We start from the raw sequence: 25,440 nt of genomic DNA on the forward strand, positions 1-25,440 counted from the left end.
ATGAGCAGGTTCACGACTCAACGAGAGAGATAGAGAAGTGTGATCAGGCTGCGTCGAGCTGCTCCAGACGTGACAGCTGCTGTAAGCGGGACTTGTTCTTGAGGAACGAATACAAGTGGAGTGATCCTAAACATTTCTAAATATTTCTAATGAAGACAAAAGCAGCACATAAAACCGTCATCAATACAAAAACAACTCAAAACTAAACTAGACAGCTTCTAACCAATTAGTTGTACACCCTGTTCATATTTTTTTATATTTAATACCTGAATTCTTAATAAATTTTAAAAGAAGTTGCAACTGCAATTTTCATTTAATGTAAGGAGGTATATAAACGGTCTTTTGACAGTCATAAAAGAACATTAAAAAGACAAACATAGAAATAAAGGTATTGAGATAGAACAATACGATGCAATGACAGAAAGAACAATAGAATGATAACATGAGGGAATGGCAGAAGGACAAATATAAAAAGAAAGAAAGAAAGACCAATAAATATTCAGATAGATAGACAGACAGAATGTAATTCAGTAAACTCCACTTTATGTCATTCGAATTCAAATTCTGATTGAACTTCCTGTGTGTTGAGGCAAATTCAGTTCAGACTGACACTCATTAACTGAAAGAACCACATTTTTAATTCGGAGTTTTGTCAGTGACATTACTATTCGACTCTGAATTAGCGGAAACATGGTCGGTTCTAAAAGCTTCTCAGTTCCCACAAAACCACTCTTCTCCAGCGTTACAGGTACACAACACAGCTTCCTCTCTTTTGTGCCTTTCTAATGACACTTCCGCTTCGGCTTTTACCTCCTTCGCACCCACAGATTACCACCATCTCCAGCTTTCACACTCTCTCTCGACAGCGGCGCAGGAACGCCTTCCCTTTCAAGTCTTGGCGCTTTAATTAAGAGCCATGTGACTAGCATGTGTCTGTGAGCTGACGGCTATTCTCTCGGCCTGATTGAAATGCAGCACACAGCGTCTAGACGCCGGGACCAGCTTTAGCATTGTTCAGAGCAGAATGGTCACAGAAAAAGCCTGATTTGTGAACATCCAGAGGGAGAGGAGGATGTTGTAGGGGTTCGGATGAGGCCTCATGGGTTCAGGAGCGGTAATCCATCCAGAGAGGATGTGAAAGTGACCTTCACTAAGTGTCTGCTCGCAGAAATATCACCAAATCTTTTTGTTTATAAAGTTTAATCCTTCACCATTAGGTCTTTTATCATGTCTGGTAACCCTTTATAAGACCTCATTTCCCCGCTGGAGATTTAGGTCAGAGAGATAGTGGCTTTAGAATAATGCTTACATTATGAAATCATGCATCATTGTTTATTGAAGCATGTTATATATTCATAAGGATGTTTTAATGAAGCTGATATAAAAGGTGGTAGCTGAGCATGAGCTGTGATGCTTTTTCATCTGAAACCGCCTTCAGCAGTGCTGATGTTGATTTTACAAGGGAACTGTCATCAAACAAGTTTCTCAAACATTTCACAAGTTTCTCTAGTCGAACAAACAGACAGTACCATCTCAAAAACAATTAGATCAATGTTGCTGTCTAGATGCACAAAAAAACAAAGCAATTTTAATGAAAGCAACACGGTTTTGCACTTTTCAGCAGATTACTTAATAAAAGAGAGAGGGCAAAATATTCTATTTTTTTACATATTTTATTTTGACCCAGTTTTGCACTTTTTAGTAGTGTTCTTACAAACAAATGAACAAACAAACAAAACGTACTTTTATGTTACAAATTGAGCTGGGATAAAAATAATAAAATAAAATAAAATATTCAACTATTAAATTATTTTTATTAAATTATCTAAATAGCCATTTCTAACCAATCAGGTCTAAAATGAATTATAAACATGATAAAGTATTCATTGAAAAACACAGCATAAAGCTACTGACTATATGGTATTTTAAATTAAAGTATAAAATATAATTTACTTCATTGTGAAATATCAAAATAAACACAAATAAGAGGTGCAGACACTGAGATTGGTGCAAATGTTGTGATGCAAAGTGGAAAAACCAAAAAAACCATTAAACTATGGCTCATACCATCACTTTACACCCTCATAACATGTTCACAATACTGTCTTGAAAGGGTCATACATTAGCCCTAAAAATCAATGTCCATGGAGAAAATGCATGGGATTTTAACTTCGGGATTCCAATACATCTCTCTATAAAACTCATGAAACATGATGATATATTCTCATGATATACATCTCTGCATGGTCTACGGTCTCAAGAGACAAATGTACATGAAAAGCACATTGCAGCTTCCTCTCGCTCCACACTGGGAATGCTCTACAAGCAACATTTCAAGGTACATGTCAAGAAATGTGACAAAATGAAGACAAAGATGATGGAATACAGATCTGAACGCAAGAACAAGCTGTTTGTTTCTTTCAGTGTGTGTGTGTGTGTGTGTGTTTGGAGGTGAAAAGGGGGCAGGTGGTGGACTGTGAGTGCTGTGAGTTGAATAGAGGTGCGAGACTGGCCCGTATGCCGGCCAGACGGCTCAATTTTCCCATCTTGAGATCCCATTTGGAAATATGATTGCACAAGGAACGTGTGTTTAGAACCGAGAATCAGGTTCCGTCTTTCAAAGAACACTGCAACTGATTCATACAGGAAGTGTTGCATATTTGTTTGTTTTTTTATTCTAAGAATGCTAAATGTATTTTAGGTTTGGCTTGCAATCATTTTAATTAGTTTTATATAAAAACAATCAATCAATCAGCACACAGCAAAAAGCCAAAGTCTTGTTTTCCAGTAAAATATCTAAACATTTTGAAACAAGAAACAATATGGAATCAAAATGACATATTCAGAGACATTTATCAAAATTACGTGAGGTTTATTATGCTTAAAACAAGAAAAATCAACTTAATTCAACAGGAAAACATGTATTTTTCTTAGTTATTAAGAAAAATGTATTGTGTCAATTTGCCTCACAAGTAAAATATCTTGAAAATATTTGTATTGGAAAACAAGACAAAACAAAAACAAGGGAAAAAAGTTTTGTTTTCTTATTTTCTTGTTTATTATTATATTCATTTAAAATTCATTTATTTTATGTCATTTTGCATATCGAGTTAATGTAATTTACATTAAATTAAGACTTAATTTCAGTTAATTTGTTTTGAACAACAAGACAGAAAAAAATAAGGAAGAAAGGGAAAACATTTATTTTCCTTAATTTCTTATTTTATATTTTAATCATAATATATTTACTTTGTCTTTTAGTCATTTTGACTTGCAAGTAAAATGTTCCTGATTTAAAAATGTTTAGATATTTGTTTTGGAAAATACAACAAAAATACTAAGCAAAATTCAAAGAAAAACAAGTTTATTTTTCCAAACCTCTTCATTTACATTGTTTTGTATTATTTTAATCTCAATTTATTTATTTTACCCTATGTCATTTTGCACCTCAAGTAATGTATCTTAATATAGATGTGTTTAGATATTAGTATTGAAAAACAAGACAAAAATAACCAAGTTAAAAATGAGTTTTTGCAGTGTAAGGCTGATTAACTGACTGCAATCTGGCCATTCTGACCAGTTTTTTGGTTAGGTTATCAACCACTAACTCAGAGAACTGCTATCGGAAAATAAACATTTTCTGTCTTCAGATTTCTCATTTGCAGCTGTATTATGTGCAAACTACATTATTATATCAACCATCGGTCGTCCTAGTTTTTAGACCAGTAACATCGGTTCTCCACTAAAAATAACAATAGACTCAGGCATGTCCTTATTTAGAATCCAAGATAGCACATCTATTATAACTCAAACAGTTTAGAGGAGCAGCTCATCTTATGGAAAATTCCTTGTGCCTTGTGTCCCAAATCTGAAAGGAGTGTTCTGTCCATCCCATCAAGAGAAACTGTGGCACATTCTGCCCACCTTCCAGCAAAATCATAAAGAGACCCCGGGAATTCGAGTTGTCAAGGTAGCGTTTCCTAACCAGCAGGATTGAAGCATATGAGCCGACTAAGACGTGCAAGTCCAAAAGTGCACAGACACAGGACTGGTCCAGCTCACCTCTCCACTGATCCTCTCAGAGAGTGAGGGGTGTGAGGGAGAAGTGTCGTCAAAGCCGATGACTTTCTCTCCTTCAAGCCGCCGCAGTGCTAAATCGAAGCAGAGGTGTGAGAGTGCAAGTGTTCACTGCAGATGCAGCGCTAATCCATTAAAAAGAGAACCTCCAACAGATCAAAAACCACCACAGAGCATCGAATTACATGCTTTTAACGGCCAGAGACGCACTAATAGAGAATTTAATTCTCATAAGATATTCATTGGTTTTGCATGCACTGAAGAAACTGCGAATGGAAGCATCTCTGATAACAATAACTTCACTGTAAAGATATTTTCCAAAGTTGCATTGGAGTACATTTGACAAGAAAGTACAACTTCAGACTCTCAGTGGGAATTGTTTTAAGGACAGTTTTTTTTTCAGTGCACTGTGTATGCTAAACAAAACCATGTGGTAACATGTCATGCAACGCAACATTTACTACAAAAAAAATAAAAAAATAAATTCTAATTCTGTATCTTTCAGTAAATGATTCATTACACAAACTGAAAATTCAAACTGATAATTCATGAGTCCAACAGATTTGAGTCTTTTACACTAATTCATTAAAAAGAATCGCTCATAAGAGTCATTTGTTCGTGATTCGGACGATCCTCATCATGTTGTACTTTTACAGACAACAAATAAGGACAGAAAGAAGTCTCATATATTTGTTATTCATGTATTATTTCATGCTAATCACATTCAAGAACCAAATCTTGGCTCCCAACCTACAAAAGCCAATATTTGTTCACATCCATGCGCAGATAGCCAATATGACGGCCAATTTTGCTGAACATAAGCAAAATTGTTGTTCCACAGTAAAAATATAACTATGTTTAACTAGAAAAATCGGCCATTAAATTTTTTTTTATAAAAATTACAAATAATGGTTAAGTAGGCCTACTGCAACAAAAATCAAAAAATGAAAAGAAAAGAAAAACCCCTAAATAAATAAGCCATGATGCTACAGTAGCTACCAGTTTTTGTGCAATAAAATCAATGCACTAAATAATATGACTATGTATTTGTATAGCAGAGTTATTATAGTTTTCGATTTAAAACCATAAAAAAATGAAAGAAAAATAAATAAAAAATAAACCTTTTTGGTTGTTGAAGTTAAAGAAATGTTAAAAAAAATAATAATTAAAATAACAGTTGCAAAGGTTTTTTATTCTTGTTGTTTGACTAAAACTACTAAAACATAAACAAATAAAAATTTGTAAGAAAAAAAAGGACACTAGAAACAGCTAAAACTAAACATGACAAAAACTTTGACTAAAATTTGAAAGAAAATAGAAAAATAAAAAAAATATTCAAAATCCTAATAAAAATTATAATAGTGCTTCAATGATACTAAAATAAAACGTGTTTATGATAAGACTTGATTATGATAAGACGTGTTTATGTGATTTATCAATATAGTCCATTACTAAGGCTGTTTTTATCAAAGGATACTGCCATCAAAACAAGCGACTCTTTCAGAAATACTGGGCTCATGGAAACAAGCATGAGAGTAAATTTTTAAATGCTACAGCTCAAGCTGTTGCTCTGAAACCAAGGCAGACATTATTATTCCATGAAGAATGGGCGTCAGAGCCGGCATGAGCTTTACATCTCTCAAACATCCCTCTGAAAAGACACACACACAGCTGTCAGCTGTGAGGAACCGAGGGGCCGCGGGCCCCATTCACTGATTAGCTTCTGCTGGACACCTCCTGTCTGAAAGTGCTCGCTGCTCTCCAGAGGAGCTGAAACTACAGGCCGATCAGTTTCTCTGAAAGACACCGGTACAGTACAGATGACAGAGCGCTCTGTGGCAGCAGGGACTCGTCCAATCAGAGGGTTTTGTATGACAGGACACTTCCCTGGGGCCCCGGCTCTTGGAGACAAAGGAAAATATTTACATGTGAATTCAGAGGACAAGTACATTACGGTTGTCTTCTCCATCACACACACGTTTTGCTTCAGAATATCGAGTGTAAAATGAACACTGACTGATATCCCACTGAACAAAGTGAGCCTCGCATGTGGAAGAAAAGATGAATATTGCACATTTCATTTAGCAACTGTAGCAGCTCCCAAAAGAAGCGGGAAGAGATTTGACATCTGGAATATAAAGAAAATGGCAACGAAATGGGAGGCCAAATGCATTGGGTTTAAAAAAAAACTACACTAAAAAGATGAAACTAACCAAACATGACTAAAGAGAAGGCTTGTTTCATTACAGACATTACTTGTTAAACTTGCAATGTTTGAGCTGTAAACCAAAAATCTTAGATATCTTGAATATTTTTTAAATCACAATTTATGATAATGTTTTTAATATACATGGCAATTTAATATATGAAAAGAAATGGACTCTCAAGCTAAAATATCAACAGATACCATTATCATTATACTAAATTATTAATATAAAATAAATAAATACATACATATATTTGTTAAAAAATGCCAAATAAACAAATAATTTTACCACATGTACAGTAGCATCTACCAAAAAAACTGAAATATGAAAGCAAATGACAATTACGTAGCTTTGGGTAACAACAAAAAGATGAAACTAAGCAAACATTAGAAAAAGCTCATTTTAAGAAATAAATAGTTTGTTAAACTAGCAACCAGGTGAGAGCTGGACACACGTTTATTTATTTGTTTATTATCATTCAATTTTTTTAATTTCTTAAGTGTATTACAATACATTTATTTAACAAAGTTTATATATAAAAAATATATAAAAGCATTTGCCAAAGGAATACATATAAATTAAATATTAAATATAAATTAAAAATAAACATAAATAAATATAATGCAATAGCATATATAATGCAAAAAACATATTTAATTTTTTTTTTTAAATTTGGAACTAGAAATACGACTAACCAAAATATCGTAAAATTAAAATGCCTGTTTACTTTCCATTTATGCACTGGACAGGCTTAACACTGCATTGGTTCAAGTTACACATTTTGCTCAATTCATGCATTCCCTAACAACCAACCCCATTACCTTCATGTTGCTAACGCACTTCTATACTGTTTCAGCCTAATAGATTTCATGTTTTCCATATATATCAAGCATTAATCTACATACAAATAACAACAAAAAGGAGGCTAGACTACAGTGTTTACTATATCAATCACTGAAATTAACTACAATTTTGCTTAGCAGTTCAATCAGGCTATTATGAAGCATTATGAAAACTCTCAAGTCTCTAAAGAAATCTGTTTTGGTGTGATTTTAAGAGTGCTGAAGGGGATGGATCTATAGATTAACTCCTGACTCTTAGTTGGAGATGTGCTGGACATCCACAGCGTCCGACCGCTGACTGTAACGTCCGTCTGCCAGCGGAAACCACAGTCACAGATAACTAGCAGCTTTCACCCGAGCGGAAAGATGTGTTAGTCCTCAAAATAACAACATATCATTATGATCTTCCACTCTGCTACTATGATCAGTGTGACTTACCAATGACAAACTGTCCAAATCAGATGAGTTTAGGTGTAAAACAAAACACCTCTCAACATCTCTTTATTTTAAAAACTACACATTTTCAATAGCAAAAATTGCCCATTAATTGTGCACAGGAAGAGCTGGGACATCAATTAAAAAAATGAATACAAAAATAAAAAAGTCAATTTGGAATTCACACTGAAATGTGTTTTTTGTGTGTGTAGCACAACTCTAGAGACGTTTGAGGGTCATTTAACCACGACTCTTGTGTTGAAGAGCTCTTCTGAGCAGCCAGTAACATCACGACACACAGCTGTGTTTGTTCGGCTTAAGTGTGCATTAAAGAGGATCTCCATCCAGTCTGTCTGCTCACAGAAACCTAAAACAGATGCTGAACACTGAGCAAAACGCCCTGCCTCTCAACAATTAACCACCAAACATCCATACATTAGAACTGATGGTGTGTTAAAGAGTGATTCAAACTCACATCAGTGTTTGGAATCTATTGAATCAATTCACACACACTAGAACTGGCCAAAATGACCATATACAAATGGCATAATGCCATAAACGTCATATTAATTAATTCACTGGTTTATCCACACAGAAACAGCACATGGTTATTTAATACATATATATATATATAAAATAAAAGATTATTTGAAAAAAGAAAAACTATTATGATGTATATTGTTACCATGATACAAAATTATTTAGTTAAAAAAATTAAATTCTACAAAATTACAGAAAATAATTCATTCATTAGTTTATCCAAGATAATAGAAAATATATAGAATATTGACTGCAAAAAAAAATCAAATTTTTCCTTTTATGCAGATTAGAGTGGGTCAGTTTTGCAGAAGCACGTTTATGCTCTTACATGCATCACCAACCAAATGTCACTTTAAATACTGACTCTTTGAGACTGAGTGAGTATTGAGAGTGAGGAGTTGTCGTCATAGCACACAGCCCCCCCCTCGATATCACAGTCTCCGCCATGTTGGCAGGACACCGGCGGTGAAACAGGATTGTTTACATGTGTTGTTAACTCGGTAGTAGAGGAGGTTTTTGCAATTCCGCACTGTTTTACCATGCCTGGAAGTTACTGTTGCGTTAAAAACTGCTCCAGTACCTCACACGATACATATGGAAAACATAGGAACAATGGAATACAGTTTTTTTTTAGGTTACACCAAGCGCAAAACAGCGGGATTTGGAGAACCTCTCAAGCATCTAAAATATCGACCCATACGAGCTCCCTGCATCGGAATGGCACAGAGACCTGGACCATTTACCTCCATGCACACATATGGACATTGTGAATTATCTTGTTTTTGGTGTAAGTTACTACACAATTCAGGAGTTTAAAAGCCACAAGTCTTTGGAAAGTTACGAGGCTTTCTGCTGTGGCTGGGTCCATCTACAAGCCTCCAGGTGATGAAAACAGCGTTGTACTGGACAAAGTAAGTTTATTCAAAGGCGTTTTAGCGTGTTGTAATTACATTGCATTTAGCAGACACTTCTTGACCAAAACGACAAAGTAACTTAAATAACTGCCACTGTTTCGTAAAGACTAGATTGTAATGAGATGTTCAGTGTACACAAACGTTTCCAACATGTTTTGATGTAGGCTAAAGCTGTGTATGTTTAGTTATAATTTGATTTTAGCCCAATGACACATACTGTACCAGGTTTTTGTGTTGGGGGCTGCAAAGTGGACACACTAGTTCTGGGTTGGCTAGGGTAACGTTAGTTAAATGTGTATGCGACCTCGTATGGGTCGATATTTTGGATGCCTGAGAGCTTCTCCAAATACCGCTGTTTTGCACTTGGTGTAAGCTTGTTCCTGTAAGGTCCCCCTTTCTTTCGCCTTATCTTTTTGCATTGCTTTACTTTCTTAATTTCTTTCTCGTATTCATAGATCCGTCTCTGTTCCGCCGACATAATAAAAATGCGCAAAAATTAAAGAGCTCTGTGAAGTTCTGAAGGCGTTGCCCCTGGCAACCGATAGCGTGTCCTACCATCATGGCCGACCGGCTCAGACCCCGTCCAAATCGGCACGTGACTCCTCACTCTCAATAGCTACCATACAAGAATGGTTAACTAACTTCTGCTTCATGCTATCCGAAGACTGAAGAAAAACAGCACTATAATCACCAATCAGACGTCTAAGTGGGTTTAAAGCGCTGCTGTTGTAGTCAGGCCAAAAGTTCATGTGAAATAACGCTCATATTGGGTGCTAATCCTTCGAAATCCAGTAATCTTAAAGTGTTGGGGTCACAGCTGTGAGGCCAGTTGACCCCTAACCTTCGGGTCACACAGAGGTTACAGTGCACTTCCATCCAGAGAGCCAAGAAACTTCATTCATCTGAGCTCAGACATGGAGGTGTCAAGTGCCAAAACGCAGTACTATTGGTTAGGGATTTAAAAAAAGAAAGAAACTTAAATGCAAAATCCTCTCAAAAGAGGTCTGGAGTCCCTCTGTAGAGTTTCTGTCAGACTCGTTCAGAAAGCACATCTCTGATGCCATTTTCGTTGCCTTCCAGCTCTCTGTTCCTCTTTAAAACTGACAGGAGAACAGATTCACACGGATTTAAAAACAGATAACATGAAGTATGAGTCCAAAACATGATGTAGTTTGTCCTGAAAGGACGGGTTATTCAAAGAAACTTCTGAAATGTCTCTGCAGCCATCGCCAGACAGAAACCTGAGAGAAATGATTGAAATTACAAAAACCCTTTGCTCAGGTCTAATAAAAGGTCCGCTATGACTCATACGATGCTTTCTAGAATGCTGCACTTTACAGTTTGTGCTTGAATGTTTTATGAAACATTATCCAGCAGAGAATCAGTGTGCTCCTGTTCTCTCTGTCCTCAGAAAACACACATCTGCATGGAAGTCAGCTCTTCATTAGACATTATCTGTGAAAAAAATCATTTCAAAATGAAAGTTCTGCTATCGTTTACTCACCCTGTGTTGTCTGAAAGTCTTGGAAATGTTTGTGGAACCCAAAATAAGCCAAGCAAGTTGCATTTTTACATACAATTAAAGTAACTGGGGCTGACAAGCTCCAAAATACCACTTTCTATGAAGAACTGAATGCAAACCATATTCAATGAAAAATTGGCAAAATATAGAGTGGATGATGACTGATGAGGGATTTCCATTTTTGCCTGAATTATCAATTAGAAACAGAGCAGAAAGATCATTAACTATGCAAGCCTTGAATCTGAATTCAGCTTACTGTTAAAAAAAAATGTTTTAATGTAAAAAGTACCTTTTATTTTTACAAATGTAGTGACAGCTTGAATATTTGAGTTGAATTATGTTTAATCATAAAAGTTATTCCAACACTAAATTTATAAATTTACACTAAAGTAAACAAACAAATAAATAATTGGTCATTAAATTCGAAGTTGTGCCAACTAATTGCAACAATTTATTCATTTATTTTTTGTTTGTTTAGTTTTGTTTTAAACAGCGAAATCAAGGTTTACTTGGTTTACTTCAATGAAATACTGGAACTATTTTAATTGAAATTATTATTATTAATGTTTATTGTTTTACAATTAATAACAACATCTTTAATATCCTATCCTAACATCAATTAAAAAACCAAAGCATAACTGGATAAAATAAAGTCCAGCTCTATTTTTTCCTCATTCAACATCCTGTTCAAAAAGAAGTGTCATTGCAGACATTAAATGCATTGTGAATGCTGTTTTTGACCTTAAACTAATTTGTCTGGCAGTAAAAACAATTTAAATGAGTAAAACTGTCAGCAAATATTTTACGGTAGGAAAATTGATGTCTCAAACTGTTTTTAAGTCCCAGTGTGAAGTGTTTCCTAACACAACTCACATATGATGAAGAAAAGTGATTAAGCAACAGCCCTGCATGTCGACCAGCCACATGGGTCCAAAAAAAATGTAAATTAAATTACAGCGTAACCAGATTAGAGGCTTTGTCAGAAAATATAGTTTCAACAATAGTCCATCAGGCAAAACAGTTAATCTCAAAAAGCCAGAAGATTCATGAAAACATTTATATCTGAATGGGGAGGGAAGAGTTATGTCAATGGTTAGTTCAACCTGAGCTTAGTATAGTTGCATAACGAAATGAAACACTTCAGTTTTTTAAAAGAGTGCCATGTAGAATAAAAATCTAAACGCTGCCTCCTAATGTAAAGAGACGGGCTCCTTCCGAAGTCACTAATGAAGCCAGAAAGAATATGCAATTGATGCCTTGATCTCTCTTGCCACATGCCACAAGGACCCACTCACCCTGACCAGACACCACTCATTCGTTGTGACACACGCTTCACTTACACAAGCTTTTGTGGAAAGACACCAGTTTGAGAATGACACCAATTTTCATCGGAGTATACGCCAGCACAGGAACCCTCATCCATTCATAATGCAGGTCAGACAGAAAACCAGGAGCACTTACTATCAAGTTGCCACTGCCAAGACTTATCCAAACAGACTAAACGGTGGCTGGATGTCTCAAGAGAAATCAGCAGATCATCTCTTCCAGTTGATATCTACTAAGACTCCATTTTTGAGGAATAATAGTTCACTGAAAAAGACTATTCTCACATTATTTATTAACCTTGTCATTCCATAGAATACAAAATGATTGTTTTTAAATTCCAAAATGGACCATAAACATATCATAAAAGTACCAAAAAGGAGCTCATATGACCAGCACGATACAGACGTTACAGACCTTACTCTGGTTACATGCCATACTGAATTTAAAAGGCTCATGAACTGAGAAATCCATATTCCTTTGATCTTTTGACATATAAGAGGTAATTGTACCATAAAAACATCCTGTAGGTTTCAGCACTCAAACCTTTCTCTTTAAAAACAGCTAACATTAACCTGTCAAAAGGACAGGTTGTGGAATGTGCCACTTTATGATGTAATAGTGTGGCTAAACCCCGCCTCCACAGAAAAAGATCAACACCTGCTTTGACAGCACTTCCTGTTTAGCTCCGCCCACCAAATCACTCTTGGTCTATTAGTAAAAATCTGTGGACTTTAACAGTCTCTGTTGCATTATGTGCCAATGGTGACCATTCTAAAATGGGAAAAAGCACTTTTCAAAATTTCCCTCCATAATTTGCATGCCTTACTCAAGATGATGCTGCTATTTTTACCCTCCTGTAATTTGGTTATGAATCTCAGGTGAAAATTATCATTTTGAACTGATAAGATTTGGCAAAGTAGATTGTCATCTGATTATGGTCAATATGAACTTTTGAATATTCTTCAAAAACAAAATCCTATTTTTATTTTTTTTTATTAAATAATAACAGCTGTTTGCACACCTACAGTAGGGTAAGTAAATCATTTTGGGATGAACCTTTCCTTTAAACTAAAGTTCTTCAGCTCAAATTCCTCTCAGTCCATGGATACGCTTTGGAATAAACCTGGAAAACCACAAATGCATGTTTAAATCAAGCACACTAAAGCGCACTTTGTTAGCTGCAGCACAAATGCACCTCAATTTGCAAGACAATTTGGGAGGCAGTGGTTCGCATACCGTGAAACCAAGGAAGCAAGTGAAAACATTTGAAAAGTGGGCCACTCTTTACAAATGCAAATGACAGTAATGATAATGAGGACTTTGGCATGGCATGAGACATTAAATGGCTCTCTAAACTCAAAGCGCAATGAAGCCATCCGTCACCAGAGACTCGTTGCTGATAAATGTGCTGATAAGACATGCCGACATGGAAACACGACTCGGACAAGAACAAAAGCAGCGGTGGAGTCCAGTGACAGCTCACGACAGAGGCATGACAAGCGCTCAGAGAGCCGCACTCTTTCAGGTGGATACGGAGCAGTGCTTAATGAGTCCCTGTCTGCTCATAAAGACTGTTTATTATCTATGCTGATATGACAAGGAAAAAATATGCATTACAATAATAGACAGGGAGGGACTCAATTTATTTAAAAATGTGTAACCTTTATATTGATCAATAAATGTCATTTATATTGAAAATGCAGAACTTTATGGCAGAAATACTGTATTGTTTTATTATATATACACTGGTATTAGGAGGAAAAAATATACATTACAATAAAAGATGGAGATGGACTTAATTAACATAAAAAATGTGTTACCTTTATATTTAACTATAAATGTAATTTATGATTAAAATGTGAAACTCCATTGCAAAAAAAAAAAAGATGAAGATACATTTTAGTATGCAGTTTTACCTTTCAAATAAATATATCTTGTTTTAATAATGTTCAGATATTTTTACTGGAAAAAAAAGACATGTCAGTGTCTGAAATGATCAAACGTTTTATTCACAACTTTAATTTTATTGTTATTGTTTTAAACATACACCACTAAAGTGTGGTAGTATTATCTTTAAAATAAGAATTCCCAATAGAGTACGAAATTAAATAAAGATACATTTTAATATGCAGTATGACTTTTCGAATGAATATATTGTTTTAATGATGTTCAGATATTTTTACTGGAAAACAAGACAAACATACATTGTGAATGTCTGAAATGATCAAACGTTATCTCGGCTGCTGTAAAAGCAGTAGTTTGCACTTCATATGCTTTAATCAGTCATTGCAAAATAAGCTCATTTAAATGAATCACTGAAACTAAATTATTATATAAAGAGTTATGCAGCCCTAATCGCTTCTCAAGATCCAAAACATCACCTCCATAATTCAAAATCTGAATCTGATCATGTAAAAAGAGACAAGTGGAATTGCAAATATACTTATAGAAATGTTTATGAGACATTAAACGTTCATTGCATTAGTCTTCCCATTATTTAGGAGCTTTGGATGATGCTCAATGGAGATAATAACTGTACAATAAATCATTCTATTAATAGCATTCAGTGTAGTTAATGGATTACAGTTCTTGTTCTCCAAGTTATCGATTAGAGCCAAGACTCACCTGCTCTCAAAGCCTCAGAGTGCACTAATAAATAACGACTTCAATTAAGGTCGTCTAATACTTCAGCGTCTCTGGCTGGATTAAATCATCTGAATTGGAAAGCATCAAGCATGTCGCAACAGGAACTACAATACTATTCTAGACCAACAAGACATCAGAAATAAGTTCAAGTTTATGATAAGAACACAATAAGATACATACTGTACCATGCTGACTGTGCTGCCACTCTAAATCATCGCTTGTTTGCCTACTTGTACGCAATAGTCATGGCAGAATATATAGAGAGGCAGAATGATTATACAGGCAAAATATGGACTTTCTGAGACTATAAGCACTGGCCAATGAAATAAATATTTCATCCAAAAAATTGAAATGTACTCAACCTCAGGCCATTCAAGATGTAAATGAGTTTGTTTCTTCATCAGAACAGATTTGGAAAAATGTAGCATTCCACCAATGGATGCTCTGCAGTGAATGGGTGCCGTCAGAATGAGAGTCCAAACAGCTAATAAAAATATCACAATTATCCACACAACTTAATAAATCCATCAAGACATTTAATGAACTTCAACGTTTTTCACTTGTGAACAGTGCTGTGCATATTTCTCTCCTGATTCAGCTGAGATAACTTTTTAACTTGAGAAAGCAATGTTTTGGATACAGGATGCATATTTTACCCAGAAGCATTGGCTAAAGTTAAAAAAAGTCTTAAGGATGGATTTTTTTCTTACAAACACACCATTTTTTCGCTTCACTAGACATTAACTGATGGACTGGAGTGGTGTGGATTATTGTGATGTTTTTATCAGATGTTTGGACTCTCATTCTGATGGCACCCATTCACTGCAGATGAGCAAGTGATGCAATGCTACATTTCTTCAAATCTGTTCCCATGAAAAAACTCATCTGCATCGTACATGACCTGAGAGTGATGCACTGAAACTAAAGCATTGGCCAATAAAAGAAAACCTCGTATCGGTCGACCACCAATGCACAAGTAAATATAATAATGAATGACATTTACAAGAGACATTTTGCAGGCACAAACTTCCTTGGATGTTTATTACTCCAAAAACGAGACTAAACACACACACGTCAGGTCGGTAGATTTCAAGGTAACCTTTGAAAGCAGGAAAACAAAGAGACAGTGCAAACATTTTTAGGTGATGTGACTGTAACAAAAATGGCTTAAAGGTTAGTACTCACTTTATGCGAGTAGGGCATTTTGCTCAGGTCAATTCCATCCTTCACCAGCTTATCCCTTATCATTATCTTCAGCTTGAGTTTAGGATACACCACCAGCTCCTTGTGGTTCTCCAGAGCATTGATGTCATTAGAGAGTCCAATCCTGGGCCTGTCCCAAGTAGAATTGACCCATGACTTGGTGCATTTCTGTTTGCAGTCACTAATTTGAGGGCATGTGCCATGTGGAAGGGGTTCAAGGGTGAAATACAGTCCCGGTGCCACCTTCTTGTCTTCATCTCTGAGTCTCTCCACGGCCCGGAGAACCTTTTCCCGGTGATGTGGAGTGAAGACGCCGATGGCATCCAGGTCAGGGTCTCCTATCTGTTTGCACACCTCCAGGTCATCATAACCATTGTCAACAAATGACTCCACATACTGACACAGCTGGAGGGTTTTCAGCCACTCGTAGACGATAGTGGGTCCGTTGTCCATCGTTCCCAAATCACAGGACATTCCCTAAGTTTATTCCCAAGTGCATAAGATACATTCTTCACATCTTAAGTGCTATAAATATCAACAAGCAAGCAAGCCTTTCCAGTGCCGAATTCACTAATAAAAGGTAGAAACACATGGCTAAACATATGAAGGAATACTAAATCTAAAACTATTTAGTTTTCAGTGCAAACACGTAAAAAAAAAGTTTAAAGTGCATCGTATTTACTTTAATACTTTAATAACCTGTCGTGTCATATCGAATATGAAATGGGACAAGGCTCATCATATGATACTCCCCTAGTAAAAGTGTATCTTTCGTCACATATCCAGTCTCGCAGCGTAGGTTGATGACAGACGCTCGTTTCCTCACTTAACTGTATCCAGTTATTTACTGTATCCAGTGTCGGTGAGTCGCTTTCTTCCGCGGCTCGGTTTATTTTCCATTGATCCGATCCGTAAATAAACAAGGGGAAAGGAATACAAAGATGCAGCTTCCGCTGTGCTGCCAACCAGACAGACTGAGCGAGTCTAAGTGATTCAACGGAGCGCCAGACGCCAAATTGAAGTTTCCCTCCCCTTCATTCTGATGCGCCTTTCTCCCTTTCGTAGCTGCTGTTTGATTTTAGAGCCCCCTGCTGGCCGTGTGAGAAACTGCAGCGCTATTTGACTGCATTCATTACCACAGAGGTGGAAGTTTAATGAGTTTAATACATTGTGTTTATATTACTATAAAACAAAGCACAGCAATTTCTATTTTTTCAATTTTCAATATTTTTTTTTAATTTTTTGTAAGGCATTATCAATCACACAAATGACCTTATATGAAAGAACACACAGTCACAATTATTTTCTTCAGTTTCAGCTGCAATTTACACACAAATTATATTGTTTAAAAATTACCTTGTCTATAAATAGTAAATTTGTACTCGGATAAATAAAAATAAGGGTTATGGTAACAATTTTGTAGAGAGATTTAGCATAATTGTTATTACATAATTATTAAATCAATGATTTATTGATATTTAATGTTAGCTTTAAATAAATTCTGACACTTTATTTGCTTTGATTAGGCATCTCATATATATATTAATATGTATATTATTTAACTTTTTTTTAAGGACACCTAATCAAAGCGTACCGGTGATATATACATGCAATGTTTCTGGTTTCTATTCAGATTATACATTTATTTCATGTATCTTTTTATATTATATGTCTATCTAAAAGGTAAAATAAGAACTAAAAACACTGCATATATAACATATAGGCCTACATATTATATAACGATTCTTTCATAATTAAAGTATAAAACTAATTAAATTGTAAAAATCAGTGATTTATTGCTATACAAAACCTTTATTGCAATTCTGACAGCTCTTTGCTTTGATTAGGCTTCTATTTATATTTTAGGAACATATATATTCATAAATGTTTATATATATATATATATATATATATATATATGCTTCTGTTTTCTATATTTTATAATTATTTTAAATGGCAAAACAGATGTGAAATCAACCAAGGTTATTATTTCTATCAAACTGAGAGTTCAAGTTGTAAAACCGTGACATCTAGTGGCCAAACGATGCAAAAAAAAAAAAAAAAGAGAAAAGGTTGGAAATAAAACGACTGTAAAGAAATCTTTCCGTTACATTTATTTTCCATTGCACAGTTATGTCTATAAACATGTTATCTAAACTGTTGGGTGGCAGCAGATAAAGACAATTATTCATGTGACAGTCATGTGAATAATAAAACTGTACAGTAACTCGGATGTGATGAGAAAGCCTGCAACCCCATGTAAAGTCATCCCCAAAACTAACCCTTTGCAGAAGAGTTTTTTTTTTTTTTTTTAAATGGAGTACAGCTATGATGTTCAGGGAAACTCAAATAACAATACCGTGAGTATACTATGAGAAAAAAAGAAAAATAATCAATACAGAGTAAATACTTGTGATTTGTTCCTTTACAAACATCTGACTAGCAGGACTAAAGAAAAAGAGCCAAAATATAATGTAGATGGATGTTTCAAGTTTGTAAACCCAATATCATACTGCCTTTTGTGCAAGAGAAATCCGAGGACGAACAGTACACAGAGATGGCCAGTGATTTCAGAGACTCTCAGCTCAACTTTCCCTCTACGACAGACGACCAAACAGATAGCTCACAAGAAAAGGTTTCGTGAGAATATATACACAACACATTTATCTCAAAATGCATCCTTTCTTTTCAAACAATATAAGAATTCATTTGTAAATTAAACGTAAATTATATATATTTCAGATGTATAAATATATTAGAATATCATTAAACTGTCAATGAGGACAAATCTTAGAGCGTGGGCCACATTTACACTAACATCTGTCTAATTTTGGTCCTTTTTAAACAAACACAATATCCAAAATAAAGAACAATGCCAAATACAAAAATATTGATAATAAAATGACTTATTGTTATAATATAAAGCATATAATGCAAAACCACACAACTGCTTATAGAAAGAAAAATATATATATGAAGCAGAGAAGCTGGATTAGATTTTCAGTTGGTAAAACATTGAAAATTGCAATTTTAGTAGGTATTTACACAAACACAATGGCAATAGAAGGAGTAGTTTGCTATATTTCTATCTTTATACTGTGCATGTGGAGATGCCATGACACTTATGTTCTAAACTGTAAGGAACATCCTCTCCTCCCTGTGAGATCAACTTTCACAGCAAAGCAACTCTTTGGAGTCTAGTCAGATCATGGCCACTATATTCAGAAACTCTGACTGCATCAGCACTCTCAAGTTTGTCTTCAATATTAATATTTACAACATTTGGCAGCAATGTGAAGAACAACAACAACATCAACAAAACAACAACAGAAAAGCCTTCATGGAATAGTTCACCCATAAATGAGAAAAGAAAAATCTGAAAAAGTACACATCTTCAGGCCTTGTTCAGGACTTTGTTTCTTCTTCAGAACAGTTCTGGACAAATATATCAGTGAAATTTGAAGCAAGAGAACAATAGGGGATTAACTTTTTAACTGAAGGAAACGTTATTATGGATTATGGACTCATATTTTGGCCAGAAGGGATGGTTTATAGTTTAAATGCTTTACAGATGCATTTGTTTCTTACAAACATGCAGCTTTTTGCTTCAGAAAAATTAACTGATTGGACTGGAGTGATGTGTATTATTTGTGGATTATTGTGATGTTTTTATCAGATGTTTGGACTCTCATTCTGACGGCACCCATTCACTGCAGAGATCCATTGGTAATGCAATGCTACATTTCACCAAATCTGTTCCCATGATGAAACAAACTCATCTACATCTTGGATGGCCTGAGGAGGACTACGCTTTCAGCAAATCTTCATTTCTGGGAGAACCGATTCTTTCATACGTCTGATAGAAAAATAACAAGCGTCAACATATTTGACAGATGCTCCTAATTTTAAACACAAATAGCAGCAATTTCTTGAACCTCATAAATAAGAAAACACACTTAAAGAAAACATCTCAACATAAGCTTTCAAATATATTGTATCTTTAGTTTATATAAACATGAGCATACACATATTCTTGCATACATGTATGTACACAAACACATGTATACACACACAAGAGTCGAGGTTAGCATATATTCATGGGTCCTAAAGCGAAGGCAGAAGGTAACGCCCTCTGGATGAAAAATATGAGGGCTGCTGATCGAAAGCATGGAGCTGCATTGAACATTTAGTGGTCGCCTCCACTGCAGCAACAAACACAGAAACAGATATATTCACCTCTCTGTGAGGATGACAAACTCATGCATTACTCCATCTGAAAAGGCTTCTTAGAAAATACAGAGAATTCAACTTCAGATGAGGAAGTCACCTGGTACTGCACCGAGTCTCGCATAAGCTTTAAGATTTTCTTGTCCAGGATCAGTTGCATTATGGGAAATAAGGAGGAGAAAACTGTTTTATATATGAAGTATCAGTACTCTTGGCACATTCCACCGGTGTCCCTCGTATCCGGAGAGTGGACGGGTTTCTGACATGGCAATCACCACAAGGCACATAATCAAGATCATGCCTCACACTTCCCAACTCTCACTCGCGCTCCTTCATTATAATAACCTGACCAAAATAACCAAAGATAATTTATGCCCTCCAGATCTCTGTTTGTAGATAACCAGCACAACTCAGCATATATGCACCCGGGTGAAACCTTTTAAATGCATGTCTGGGTCATATTTCACCCCCAAAATCTGACAAATTAGAAGTGCTAATTTGTTTACAGAAACTGAAAGCAATTTTTTGCACTTTAATTAATTAGGCACATTTTTATTATGTAATGCAACAAAAGAAGTTATCATTATTTCTTAAATTTACCAAAAAGTTAATGTGTGTGTGTGCGTCTAAATCGATAAATATTCATATATCATGGTGGTATTTGTACTATTTCAATTTAAATAAATGATTTTGATATATTGTTAAATATGAGCTAGACTTTTTTTGTTGTGAGATTCACCAACACAAATATTATATATATATATATATATATATATATATATATATATATATATTTATTTATTTATTTAAAAGGAACATCTTTCTCCAGTGTCGACACAGCGTATAGAGTATGTCAAAGTCAGAGATCTTCTGTAAAAGCTCTTTTGAGACCTGATCTGTGTAATCTAATGCATCCTTTAGATGAAACAACAAAATGATGCATGATCAGATCGGCTTCACAACCCAGGCCTGTCTCCAATTGTTTATATGGCAAAATAATCACATGATATGTGGTAAATACAGCAACTTCCAGCCCTTTAGAGGTGAAATTAAATGGTACTTCATTACACTTTATGTAAGACAATCTGGCCTTTTCCATAGCTAACATGATTACTGGGTGAATCTCATGACATCTAGTTATGCTTCAACCTAAAAAAATTTGATGTGATATTTTTGCTTAAAGAACACACCTGCCTCCTAAAAATAAGATTTCTTTTTGCAAAATATTGATTTGGGGGTGAAATATTACTTAGATGAGATTCATCCCTACAAATAAAAGCACTAATTTACTAAATTATATCACTAGACGTGCAATCTTTTCTTGCTCTAGTGACAGATTATCAGAAGCATTAAGCTTGGCAATGCTGCACATGTTAGACTTTTGTCAACTCTATGTCCTTCTGACCCATTTCATTTTTTTTCCCAAAATGTCCTTTCTCTGGTTTCTTTGCAGACAGAATGGCAGTGAAAATGACAACGTAGCGGATGAAGGTATAAGAAGGGGCAGCACCGGTGAAGGGCCTCCTCTCCCAAGACAAGATCCACGGCTTTGTTATCAGGAGAGGAAACTGCCACGAAGAAGGGAAGGAAACCCCATCCTGATGCGTTTCACCTGTCCTGTTCCTTCCCCTCCTGTCTCCTCTGTCTCTCCGCAGCTCGAGGTAATGCCTCGTGATGTTGTGCGGTCTCTGGACATCACAGAAAGAGAAAGATACAGGAAGAGAAAGGAGACGGAGGAGAGATGATGGATCTGCTGTCTTCATAGGAAGGTGCGCTGACCTCAGAGCTGGTACCATTTCTTGTCCTTGTATTTCAGCATTATCTGGAGAAGAAAGATGGTTTACTGTCGCTGAAAAATTATAAAATACAAATATCATTATTTGACAAAGAATACGGCTGCATCTCAAAACCTAAAGAGCTTCCTACCTAGACAGCAATTTTTTGTACATCAACACCAATAAAAAGTCCTGATTCTTAACCAAATATTTAGAGGGGTAGGGGTAAGGGGAAGGGCCAGATAGCCCTTCAAATGAAGATTTTTCGGGACCACACTTCAAACGAAGGTATGAATTATCTCGGCAACATGGCTGCTACAGCGAACAAAAAGACACTTACATTGATCATAAATGTAAGCTTTTTTGGCATAAATAAAGATTTTAACAAAAAGTAATCATTTGTTTTGGGTTACATTCAATTGTGAGTTCATATTAACGGTCATGTTACTCAAAGAAATGTTTGCAAAAAATCTCTAATATTTGTTAACGTCTTATTACAGACTGCATTATAGTGCCACAGCACATGTCTGATCAGGGTGATAACTGCCATAGACATTGATGGGGGCTAATCCCCCCAATAATTAGAATATTTAAATTATTAAATATAATTAAATATTGCCTATTCGAGAGAGAGAGAGAGAGAGAGAGAGAGAGAGAGAAATCAAAAAGTTGCGTGTATGCGCGTCTGTACGTTTATCTTTTTAGAGTAAGTTTACTTAAAAACAGCGATTGTATCCTCTCGTCGCTGGAAAATATAATGTATTTAATAAAAGTCGTGGGGCAGCGTTGACAAGTTTATTTTCTCCTGGATGTGTGAGCTGCGTGATTTCCGATATGTGTGTGTGTCAGTAAGCAGCTCATTAATACAGAACGATAATTAAAAGCTCTAATGCACACCAGCACATGTGTGTATTGTACGAGCTAGACGACGAATGATGACGTGTGACCGCATAGTAGTGGTGTCCCAATCCTTGGGGGAATATTTTCTTCCTAACCCCTTGACACTCTGTTTCAAGGGACAAGGGGAAGGGGTAGGCGGTTTTAAAGTTTTAAGTTTTAAAAACTATAAAAAGCAGCAGTCGTGGTGATTTGCAAGAGATCGTCTCACATCATGCGCGTGTTTAGAGAAGGATTCTCCGCTGGCCATCATGGCTGCTGTCCTCTCCTCCAGCTCGCCTAGTTTCTGTCCTCTCTCGTCCAGAGCTATCCTCGCCCGTGCCAGTTCTCCCACCACACCAGACGCAGCTCCCTTCATGCCCTCCATACCACCTGGACCCGGGATGTGCTGCGCCAGGCTGCGTGAAGCCTTACCAGCAGACACCTCTCCAACTGTAGGTGAGAACAAACATGAGGGATATAACTCCATGCCAGTATACATTTTTCAAGCATTTTTCATCCCTTGTATCATCACAGCAGAAACTGAGAGCTTGTCTACCTTTTATTTCTGATAAGCACTGAGGTAAGTGTCATTCACTTCTTTTTACATCTCGTATTTTGTTTGCCTGGCTGTATCACTTTTTAATGAGGGAGGAGTAGTCTATATGGTGCATCCTTTAACATACTTGTATGTCAAACTATTACTATTATTGTTTTTTTTAAATAATGCTGCTGAAAGCAGATATCAATTAATGCAAATTACATGAGAATAAAAAAACTGAATTTATTAATGAGAATTTGGAATTAAATTAATGTAAAAAAAAAAAAAAAATCTTCCTAAAAATTGGTTTTTACTTTATGTAAAATATTAATATTTCACAAAAGTGACATAACTAAAAAGTTTTGTGATATTCCTTACACTGTTCTTCTCTATACCACGCTTAAAAATAAAAGTTCCTTATTGTCATCAAGAAACTTTAACATCCAAGGAAACGTTCCATTCCACAAAATGTTATTTATTTTGAAAAAAAGGTTCTTTAGATTATTCTTTAGATATGTTCTTCCCACTTTTTAAGTGTACTTTACACTGAAATGTTTTTATATTAAACCTTCAGATCTGTTTGACTGACTGAAAACTGTACAGATGTCAGACAAACAAAAAGGCTAAACAATCAGATATAACTTTTGATCACTTCTACAATTTAAGCCATTTAATAAAAACATATTAGCACTTACACAGGTCTTCTCTGTCTAAAGACTGAGCGCCGCCTCCAAATAAGCCCTTGAAGAAGCCTCGGTTTGGAGCCTCTGGTGTCTCCACCGGAGTAAACAGCTCTCCAAGCATCTCCTGCAAAAATGAGCACCTTAGAATAAATGTCAAAATATTTCAAAATGTCAGATTTTGTCAAACTGCTACATGTTTGCAGGTATGATAAAATACAATGTGACCTGCAGGTTATCACAGGTTTCCTGGATATAGGTGATTCTTTGGATCTCAGTGGGCGATGTGAGGTACAGGGCTTGGCCTTGGTTTGAGAAACAGAAGGTTCTGGCTATCCTCATGTCCGTCAGGGGAAGGTAGTTTACATCTAGCAGTGGACGCAGACTGGGTAAACTGAAAACAGATGGTTTATAAACTTAAGAGTAAAAAAACAACAAAATATTCAATGGCTTTGAATATCAAGTTAATCATGTTACCTGAGGGTCATAATGTGGCCATTGGCACAGAAACAGGCGATGCCGACCCCTGTGGTCAATGTCACCACGTCAGCTCGAAGTACGAAGGAGGTCTCTGTGATGTTGTGTTCATAGACACAGTTTTGGGAGGGCAGCGCCACCACCTTAGCCTGTTTCTCTGAGCAGACCACAGCATACTGACAGTCCGGGTTCTCCTGAGACGAAGAAGGTGAGGTGGGCCGGCGTCTCCGTGGCTGTTCTCTCTCCTCCTCAGGAGCGTTGGGCTCATACCAAGACTCATAAACATGGGGCAGAAGTGTCCCACTGGCATCCAGCTGGGCCATGCGCAAAATGCCTCCCTTCAGGCGCACTACTGGACCTGTGATGACAGGAAGTCAAGTTCACTATGCACATTGTTTCAAAGCAGCTTTAAAATCATGATGCTATGTTTAATCTTCATGCCTAATGATAACAGTTAACATATTAGGCAGTAATAGTTACATTTTGCAATGACACAAGCAATTAAACGATTGAGATTTGCTATATAATGTATTGCAAATATATGTATGCAGATAAAGTTGAACATACTTCTATATCCAACTTTATATCGCTGAGCGATAATACGGTTACATTTTTCGACTATTTAAACAATCACATACCCAAGAATTGCTTCATAACACTTTACGTGGATGTATTATATATGCAAATAAAGTTTAATATACTTATATATCCAATTTATATAAAGAGCTGGGTGATAATATAGTTACATTTTGTGAGATTTGCTAAATTGTGTTTACTGCTTTACATGAATATACTGAATGCATGCAGGTCTCTTTTTTCATCCAAGGTTCTGAAATTGATTTAAAGCTCGATGCAAACGTAACTACTGCATAAAACATTGGTGAATAAAGCACCACCTCCATCTCATGTGTTTAAAAGAATAAAATCGTGACTTCCCGGGAAAGAGATTGATTTCAACAAGAATCCATGTGACTTTAGTTTAGTACGGGGATGAAAATTTCCTCATGCAGATTTTGGTAAGTTCAAGTTGATCACACAAATTTTGACTCACTGAGTTTAGTTTGAAAGTGACTTCTGTCTGACTTGTGCTTCATGCATCGCTAAACTATTGACAACAGTGTGATCGCACCTTAAGACCAGTTATCTGATCAC

General features: G+C 35.9%; 2 protein-coding genes across 8 annotated transcripts in view; both read right to left on the reverse strand.

The window, feature by feature from the left end:
• The window catches only part of sash1b (SAM and SH3 domain containing 1b), an 85,781-nt gene extending 69,066 nt beyond the window's left edge, over positions 1 to 16,715 (reverse strand). The window contains exons 1-2 of one of the 2 annotated variants that reach the window (XM_059518482.1): positions 16,395 to 16,708; positions 15,695 to 16,282 (exon numbers count right to left, since the gene is read on the reverse strand). In XM_059518482.1, the coding sequence (XP_059374465.1) occupies positions 15,695 to 16,186 (492 nt within the window). In that variant the 5' untranslated portion in view covers positions 16,187 to 16,282; positions 16,395 to 16,708. Of the gene's footprint in view, positions 1 to 15,694 lie in introns of both variants that reach the window. The other variant, XM_059518485.1, reaches the window with a different exon arrangement.
• A 4,013-nt stretch (positions 16,716 to 20,728) lies between these two features.
• The window catches only part of stxbp5b (syntaxin binding protein 5b (tomosyn)), a 45,865-nt gene continuing 41,153 nt past the window's right edge, over positions 20,729 to 25,440 (reverse strand). For all 6 annotated transcript variants that reach the window (XM_059518502.1, XM_059518501.1, XM_059518500.1 and 3 more), the window contains 5 exons: positions 24,289 to 24,646; positions 24,040 to 24,205; positions 23,827 to 23,938; positions 22,823 to 23,043; positions 20,729 to 21,761 (listed from right to left, as the gene is read on the reverse strand). In XM_059518502.1, the coding sequence (XP_059374485.1) occupies positions 21,720 to 21,761; positions 22,823 to 23,043; positions 23,827 to 23,938; positions 24,040 to 24,205; positions 24,289 to 24,646 (899 nt within the window). In that variant the 3' untranslated portion in view covers positions 20,729 to 21,719. The remainder of the gene's footprint in view (positions 21,762 to 22,822; positions 23,044 to 23,826; positions 23,939 to 24,039; positions 24,206 to 24,288; positions 24,647 to 25,440) is intronic.

Source organism: Carassius carassius, chromosome 31, assembly GCF_963082965.1.
Source record: "Carassius carassius chromosome 31, fCarCar2.1, whole genome shotgun sequence".
In the NCBI taxonomy this organism is placed as follows: domain Eukaryota; kingdom Metazoa; phylum Chordata; class Actinopteri; order Cypriniformes; family Cyprinidae; genus Carassius; species Carassius carassius.